This window comes from Hesperophylax consimilis, chromosome 19, assembly GCF_061612785.1.
Source record: "Hesperophylax consimilis isolate HC1 chromosome 19, BYU_Hcon_1.0, whole genome shotgun sequence".
Taxonomy (NCBI): domain Eukaryota; kingdom Metazoa; phylum Arthropoda; class Insecta; order Trichoptera; family Limnephilidae; genus Hesperophylax; species Hesperophylax consimilis.
This window is the reverse complement of record NC_142854.1, coordinates 18,405,688-18,414,730: the sequence shown is the minus strand read 5'-3', so window position 1 is coordinate 18,414,730 and position 9,043 is coordinate 18,405,688. Positions and strand designations below refer to the sequence as shown.

At 38.1% G+C, this 9,043-nt stretch overlaps 1 protein-coding gene across 1 annotated transcript; it reads left to right on the top strand.

Moving 5' to 3' along the window:
* Positions 1-158: 158 nt before the first annotated feature.
* LOC149414935 (EEF1A lysine methyltransferase 2) lies at positions 159-4,527 on the top strand. Its single transcript, XM_089643144.1, has 3 exons — positions 159-489; positions 2,585-2,721; positions 4,188-4,527. Exons 1-3 carry the CDS (start codon positions 279-281, stop codon positions 4,509-4,511), a joined length of 672 nt encoding a protein of 223 aa, XP_089499270.1. The 5' UTR covers positions 159-278; the 3' UTR covers positions 4,512-4,527.
* Positions 4,528-9,043: the final 4,516 nt, after the last annotated feature.

Genomic DNA, 9,043 nt, shown 5'->3' with positions numbered 1-9,043 from the left:
ATCGTTTGTGCCATATTTATGTAACCTAAAAATGGGTGAAAGCCAAAATAAATAATAATAAAAATAAATTTTCCTTTAAGTACTGTAATTTATCAAAATCACACAATAGCTCATACGCGAGTTATTTAATTAATAATTATTGCAACGGCAACACTGAACAACAAACGTCAAACAGCGGTATTATCAACATATTACCAAACTAACCTCAAAACATCACGGGACCACTAACTATAAATATTCCTTGATAAATACCACTATCAATCAATAGACATATTGTTATGTCGTCGGATGAAGAAAATGGCGAACTGGGAGGCTGTGAACTGGGCACGTCTGTGTATTGGGATAAGGTGTATAATTCTGAAATGGCTAATTACAAGAGACACGGAGACGTTGGGGAGATATGGTTTGGGGAAGACAGCATGATGCGGATAGTCCGCTGGTTCCTGAATAGTGCTTTGTTGGAGAAGACTGACCCCATCATTGATCTAGGTGAGTTTTAATTCTAAAATTCATTTGGTATGACCGTTGCATAGAATACTAGCTGACGTTTACCCGTTGCTCGAGGTTATGGAGTAAAGTTTTGAGGTTGTGAATTCTGGTGTACCTGAAAACTGGGTGCATTTTTAAGCCGGAAATGATATTAGGTAAACTTTTACCTACAACTATCGTTCTTAATACTCATTTAAAAAAAAAAACAAATCTTTGTTTCAACTTAAAGACTTGTTTCAACTTAAAGACTTGTTTCAACTTAAAGACTTGTTTCAACTTAAAGACTTTGTTACCTATACCCTGCGTTGCTCGACTTTTATCTACTGTTTATAAATATAATATACGTAAATTATTCACGTTGAAGAAATTCTCTAAATGATAGTGAAAACCCTATCAAAATCCGTTGCGTAGCTTATAAGAGCTATGCGCACAAACAGACAGACGCGAATAGCGACTTTGGTTTAGTATAATAATGATGACGACAATAATACACTACTGGTTTACCTAATATTATTTTAAAGAATTGAAAAGTTTACTTTTTTTCAAGTATTTCTTTCACTTGATCGTGCCATGCCTTCCTCGGGCGTCCTTGACTTCTTCTGCCATTCACTTCCCCGTCGTATATTCTCCTTAAACTTGTTTCTTTGTTCATTACATACGCCAGATTTTTCCACAACTAAGTATTTGTTGCATTTGATAGTGACATTGGGCGTCACCATAAAAAAAATTAATTAAATAAACTACCACGCATCATTGTTTGCTATCTCTAACTAAATTGCACACATGAGTCCCAAAATGCCTTCGTGTCTGATGAGAAAGTGTTTACATTACTCGGAAAACATTAGTAAAAGTCTAGGAATGAAATTTCATTAGCTTACTTATTATTATAAATAATAATACAATTACTTTCCAAATAAAAATCACCTTTTGTATCCAATCATAGAAAACAAACTTCCACAACATGTCATAGTTCTACTAATATAAACCAATTTAAAACAATTCAATTACTGTTAAATTTATTGTGAAATCAGATATGAGCGCATCAGCAGAATGCTGCCCGCTCATTAAATAATACATAGTAATAATTTTAAGCGCCATTAAAGAATTGAGATAGCGAATGTAGTATCACATAAGTATAAGAGGGACAACCGTAGTAAGTCATCTCGTACAGAGTTCCATATTCGTCTTAGTTTAAGCGAGTAGTAAAGCGTATGTATCCAATGCAACTTTTAAGCACATAAACGCTGCCCCCTCTTATATCTATTTCGTTCATACATACATTCTTTGAATTTCTATCTTTGTCAGCGACGGCCCTGAGCCAAGCAGCCCCTGGCGCCAGTAAAAATCTTAAGGGCGCTGTATTAATCGGAAGGTTGCGTGTTCAAATCACGTCGGGGTCTCCAGTGTAATGTTATGTGAATGACTCCATTACTCCAAAAAGGTCTCTTAGAATATCGCAGATAGATTTATTAAATATTTGGGGATTTGGTAGTGAGACAATGAAAGATGACTCCGGACCGATGACAGATGCCCAGGAGATGCAGGCCGGCGACGATGTCGCAGGGCCGAGGCGCAGACCGGTGAAGGTGTCGCAAGGTGCGTGAGGAGCACAGGCCAGGGACGATTTCCGGGGGCAGGGCGCTGATGTAATCCCGAGGAGTCCATGATAATCCGTCGCCTCTCTTACATGTCCGTGCAACGCCAGGCGCAGTAGGTAGGTCCGAGGTCTGTCAGAAGGACATGGAACTACTACACTGAATGGAGGGTATTAACCGGAGCGGCTGCTGGAAACGATTGTAAGGAAGCCAGGTCTGCAATGGGTGTGCAAGCTCCAGATGCGCAGGCGCGGTGTTACCAGCGCACAAATTGATGCAAATAGGAATGTGTTAGGTATCATCAACAACTTGGCTCCTTAGCAAGTCGGTGCCCAGAACGGACTGCTCTAATTGCGCCTGCATATTTGAATATACTGGAAACGAAAGTGTGTTTGTTACTTGCCACATTTTGTGAGACAATAACGTGTCTGTGTGTTTGTAATGTACTTGGTTTAACTGTATTTGTATAACAAAAACTTTTTTGTATTTTTATTTTACAGGCTGCGGTAATGGCATGACGCTGATAGAACTGTCCAAGGAAGGCTTCTCATCTCTCTTGGGAGTAGACTACTCTGAAGCCGCCATCAAGTTGGCTACCACCGTAGCCGAGGAACACTCTTACAAAGTCAAATACGAGGTAAACGAAACTGCCAACCGGTTGCATGACAAAATTACACAAGCGTAAATTTCGCATACAAATATTGCATTGCCAGAATTTCACGAAAAATGACGACTATTTATTTATAGAACCTTAATAATAACATTTTTACTTATTTATTTTTTACATAAATATCGAGCGTGATTCAATGTGAATATATGTTAAAAATAAATTAATACATGCATAAACAAAAAATTGTTAGTTAGTTAGCAAGTTAGCACCAAAATAATTTCTTATGGGACAGGTTAAAACACACACGTAAATACTCTAAAATTTAAACCTATTAAAAACAGTTTTTTTTTTACGTGTGTAATTCTACTCCGCCTGTATAATTCTGACAGTGTAAGATTGTTACGTGAAATTGAAGCTTGTGTAATTTTTTCCTGGCAACCTTAGCAAACACCATTCACAAAACTCGTAAAACCTAACTAATTAACCATCGTGCCACATTTCCACAGGGGTAGGCTGAGAGGATAGACAATTTTTTTCTTTATTCAATGACATGGTTATTACAATTATTAGGTATGTCTAAACCACCAAGCTAGGCACATGCCCTTGTTATGGTGGTTGATTATATATAATACTATGCTTTTGCACACTCTTTACTCCATAAATCGTCTCACAAGTCTTCGCTTGACGTGACCCAACTCAAGTATTTGATTCACTTGATCGTGCCATGTCTTTCTACACTCCTTTCTGTCTAAAGTCTAAACCGTCTAAGCGTCCTTTTCTTAATCTTATTTACATCAGTCCTGCATTCTTTCATTTACTGTCACCTAAATTAATTTTTCAAAGCTTTATTGATCATGGTGGAAATGACAATCACTGAGAGTCGAAAAGAGTCGTGCAAATTTCACTCTGCCAGAGCTTAGTTTTCACAGCATAAAATTTTATTTACTGCTGCAAAACAGATCATTAATAGTCAATAATTTTATTGACAGACGTAAACAGTTATTTCTGGGACAATAAAATACCGACTGCTTAGTAGTTGAATGGACACATGCTTTCGGTTTCCACCTAAGTGTAGTGGGATCAATTCCTCAGATAGCTAAGCTCCATCATTGCACAAGCAACATCTTCTTAGTAGGGATAATTTGTAATCTGAGAATGTCAGTTTTTCATTTTTAAGAAGAAAAAAATTGTTGCATTGACTGAAAAATTCCCAACTGTGCTAATTTCATGGAGCCAGAGCTCACCATTCGAGTTTACACTGTTTCACAACCAATTTAAAATACATACATAATAATATTTACCAGAACTACATAATTTATTTATTTATTGAATGCCCGTTGGGCTTTTACAAACATATCACATGAAAATTTACAAACATAAAGAAATACATATCAGTACAATCTTATTCTTCTTTCGTATGGATTATGTAACTGTTTATATTTATACTTTTTACGACTAAGCAATTTATAAATATTTTTGTATTTATTTTTCAGGTGCTCGACATTTTAAATGAAGACATCGACAAATACGCGGGAAAATTCAAAATAGTCCACGATAAAGGAACGTACGATGCCGTCAGCCTAAATCCCGAAGATACCAAAACCAAAAGACTAACCTACATTGACAAAGCGGCAGATTTACTTACCGCAGACGGCCTGCTGGTCATTACCTCCTGCAACTGGACAGAGTCAGAACTGACGGAGCATTTCAAACACAAGTTCCAGGTGAAGAAAGTACTTCCAACTCCGCAGTTTCAATTTGGCGGGAAAGTTGGCAACGTCATCACATCCATGATCTTTGAGAAAATAAAGCAGTGACATTGTTTAATCGTTAGCTGTGTTGCTTTATTTACATCCTGGTAGGATACTTATTACGTTAACAGTAATTTACAAGATTAGAATAATATGCAAGGGAAACTCTCTTGACGAATTATTTGTTTTGCGTCTGCACATACGCAATATGTATATGAATCAATAGTTTTGTCCGCATACAAACTCAATTCTCTCAAGAAAGGCGTACAAATACAATATTGGATTAAATCACCGGTACATAAATATACACATAGTGTTGTGTATTTTTAAATTTAATTAAAAATGTTTGATTGTTTCCGGGTACAGCATCAATACTTTTGTATTTTTTCAATCATAGCAAACACAAAAATCTCGAACTGCCACTGTGTAACTAGCTAATTTGCTTCAACAAAGGTGTACATTTTATGACTTTTGAAAAGGGGTTAATTTCAAGTACATACGTTTTTTTTTTTTAACAAATGTTTCTGTATTCTAGGTACACATGTTGTGACCTAGTTTCTGTGTTCTAGGTGCACATGATGTGACCTAGTTTCTGTGTTCTAGGTGCACATGATGTGACCTAGTTTCTGTGTTCTAGGTGCACATGTTGTGACCTAGTTTCTGTGATCTAGGCACACATGTTGTGACCTAGTTTCTGTGTTCTAGGTACACATGTTGTGACCTAGTTTCTGTGTTCTAGGTGCACATGTTGTGACCTAGTTTCTGTGTTCTAGGTACACATGTTGTGACCTAGTTTCTGTGTTCTAGGTGCACATGTTGTGACCTAGTTTCTGTGTTCTAGGTACACATGTTGTGACCTAGTTTTTGTGTTCTAGGTGCACATGTTCTGTGTTCTAGGTACACATGTTGTGACCTAGTTTCGGTTTATGATGGTTTTACTGTCGAACTTCTGAAAACTCTTCAAAGACAGAGTTAACAGCCAATTTAATATTTTTTTATAATAATAATAATTTTTCTTCCAGGATATGGGGAGGTTAGTGCAATCCCACACGTCCCATATAGATATACGTACATATTTTTTGTATGTGAAAAATCCAAAAATATATGAAGAAGAATAAATTAACAACAGAGTACAACTATGCAGGGCGTGGTCTTGAGTGAGCTTGGGCCCAGCGCTCACTCAGGAGTGGCGCTTGGTGCTGGTAGGCTGCGGTCACCAACTTGTTGGCGGAGGCCATTAGCCGCATCCTGGCTCCAGTGACCCGGTGTCTCATCAGGCCGGCAAATCCATTTAGTCCTAATTCCGTGAACATTGTCGATGCACACGTTCCATCGAGCAAGTTCGGTAGTGACACCATGTCTCACAGTCTATACAGGCCAGTACAGAATGCGTTGAACAGTATTTTTTTAACGGTATTGCTGCATTTGCAAAATCTGCGGGCAATCATATTAGACACTATGCTTAGGCTTCTCCTTTGTCATTCGATATCGCCATCGTCCGATAGGTCTTGACTAATAATGTGCCCCAAGTATTTTACGTTTGAACATGTATTTATTCTTGCCTCGTTAAGTTATACGGGGAGCATCTTACTTGTACCTGGATTTTTTTCGTGGTGGAATGTATTAGCAAAAAAGCAGCATCGTCATATGTAGATTACCTAATTTTTTTTACGTTATCTACAATTTATTATCATAAAATAAACTACATTCAGAGGCGGATTTGCAGTCTTGGCCGCCCTAGGCCCCAGACCATGTAGCCGCCCCTTTCTCAGTACCCATCATATTGACCAGGAGTATCCAAACTTTTCAGTAAGTTCCTAGGGTCAAAACCGTTTTAATTTTCCTGCCATTATCATTCATGGTTCATGGGGTGAGATTTGTCCAGGTCTTGGCGGCGGATACGTCTGCCCACCTGCTGCGTGGCGGGCCGGATCGAGAGAGACTGGGCGAGGGAGGCCTTTTGACCTTTCCAGCCGGACTATCTTGACCCATCGCCTTGCACCGCAGTTGGAGGGGTGTATTCATACGTATGTCACTCCTGGACACACTAATCCCCAGATTCCTACCCACCCCTCATACATTTTCCTTTTCAGAACTTCCTATCCTTCCCTTCCTTAAAAAGACCCTCTACACAGCATCACCTAAGATGACATAGGTCGTGAGGGAAAATATTTTCCTCAAAGCCTCCTGTGTGGAATTAATGTAAAAAAATACGCTTGCTAAATTCGCTAGTTCAATTACTGTATAATTGTCGATTGTCGCAGGCCGGATTGATGACATTGGCGGGCCGTTGTTTGGAGAGAAAATATATAGATATTTTTATTTTTTAAAGAAAATACAGTGGTGCCTCACACAACGAACGCCTCGCACAGCGAATGCTGCACACAACGAACTTCCTTTTCGTTCATTTCACGATTCATACAACGAACTTCGCTTCACACAACGAACTTCGCTTCACACAACGAAGTCGCCCGATCTTCTACGATCACTGCCGATTAATTGCATCCTCCCGCGCAGGCAGTCGTTAGACTCGTTAGTCACTGCGTAGTACGCTTAACTTACGCACGTATCGCAGCAATCGTTCTTCATTACGAATTAAATCGCACACGTATCACGGCAGTCGTCCTTTTAAGATAAACTCAACATTTTTTTTATATGATGGGTTCTAAAAAAAGCAGGAAGGTGATTTCTCTTGAAATGAAACAGGAAATAATTAGAAGGAGTGAATGTGGGGTAAAACAGTGTGACCTCGTCAAAGAGTTTGGCCTCAACAAGACCACCATTTTGACAAACAAGGATGCAATAAAAGTAGCCAAAGGAGTATCAAAACTATTTAATGAAAAACATAGATCTTCAATCCACGAGGAAATGGAGAGGCTATTAGCGATTTGGATTAAGGACAGGCAGGTGAAAGGTGACGTAACAACCCAAGATATTATCTGTTACAAGGCCAAGATAATTTATGAAGATCTAAAGAAAAACATCCCTGGAAGTAGCAGCAATCAAGATAATAAAGAAGATTTCAAAGCCAGCAGGGGGTGGTTTTTTAGATTTAAGAAAAGGTATGGAATCCACAGCGTTAATATGCATGGTGAGGCTGGCAGTGCTGATAAAAAAGAAGCAGAAAAGTTCTCTATTAATTTTCAAAAATTTATTATGGATGAAGGATACTGCCCACAACAAGTGTTCAATGCCGATGAAACGGGTCTTTTCTGGAAAAGAATGCCTTTTTTCTTTCTCTCTTCTTTCTTTTTTTTATGTCATCTTACCATATTTTATGCTACAGAACGAATTATTTTTTTTAACATGTATTGTTATGGGAAAACGCGTTTCACATAACGAACTTTTCGCATAACGAACTTGCTCCTGGAACGAATTAAGTTCGTTGTGTGAGGCACCACTGTACCTTTATAATGTCACACTTTATTATTCACTATCGTCAGTGGAAAGTTCATAATTGGCATAAATAACATGTTATTATTGTATTATTTTATAATCTCTGATTTATTTATTTATTATAACTTTTGTAAGGTGATATATAACAATACCTAACGCGGTTCAGTCACTAGCGCAACTGAATCACGGTAGGGATTGGAAATACGCGAGCGGGCGAGCGACGGAGCATGATAGGTGCGGCGAGGGCGGCTGCGGGGCGTGGGGGCGCGCTCTCTGCTGTGTGTGAACACGCTCTTGCATATCGCTATTTCGTACGTAGAATATTTAGGTACTTAGGAAGTAATTTCTTATTATCATCTGTGACTTTTTTGTCACGATTGGCCGCCCCTAATATCTGGCCGCCCTAGGCCCGGGCCTACATAGGCCTAAGGGCAAATCCGCCTCTGACTACATTTCACACAAAATCCATTAAAATGTATAAAAGAAAACCAAGACGCACAACCCACACCGCTAGGAGGTGCTAGTGTAGCATATTGCCATTAGAAAGTATGGGAAATGTCAGAAGTTGGAGATCATAAATAATCCATTGGAGGTATTATTAAAATTAAATGGTATTATTTTTATCTAAATAAACATTCAAAAACAAAAGAATAATGAAAATCCAAATTATTTAATTTTAGAATAGAAATTGCTACAAATCATCAGGTTCCTACCCGCATCATAATGAAGACAAAGTAAATAAAAACATATTTTTTTACAACGGCAGCACAGTAACCATGACGATGAAAAAATAAAACAACAACACAACCTTTCTGGTCACCATTGTATAATGACGGACCGGACCACTTCAACAGATGAAGAGGTGTTTGTAGAATGGTTGCTAAAAGACACCGAAATTTCCCAAAAAAGAAATGCGAAACTTCTCAGGGTAAATAAATTAATATATTATTAAATTATCTCGCAATGCTTCATTATTGCTAATGTCTTTCTTATGTATAATCAATAATTTATGCATATTTCCTAACCTTGAAACATTACTGTTAAATCTGTCTTAACTTTGCAGATTTAGGTGTTGGGAACTCTTTGTTAAAAAGTAAAAGGTTCTACTTATAATTGTATTTATTTACGTTACAAATAATAGGTCTGGATTTAGCTACACTGTTCATAACCCGAGGGTTGGTAATTCTCTGGTTCGAGAAGCT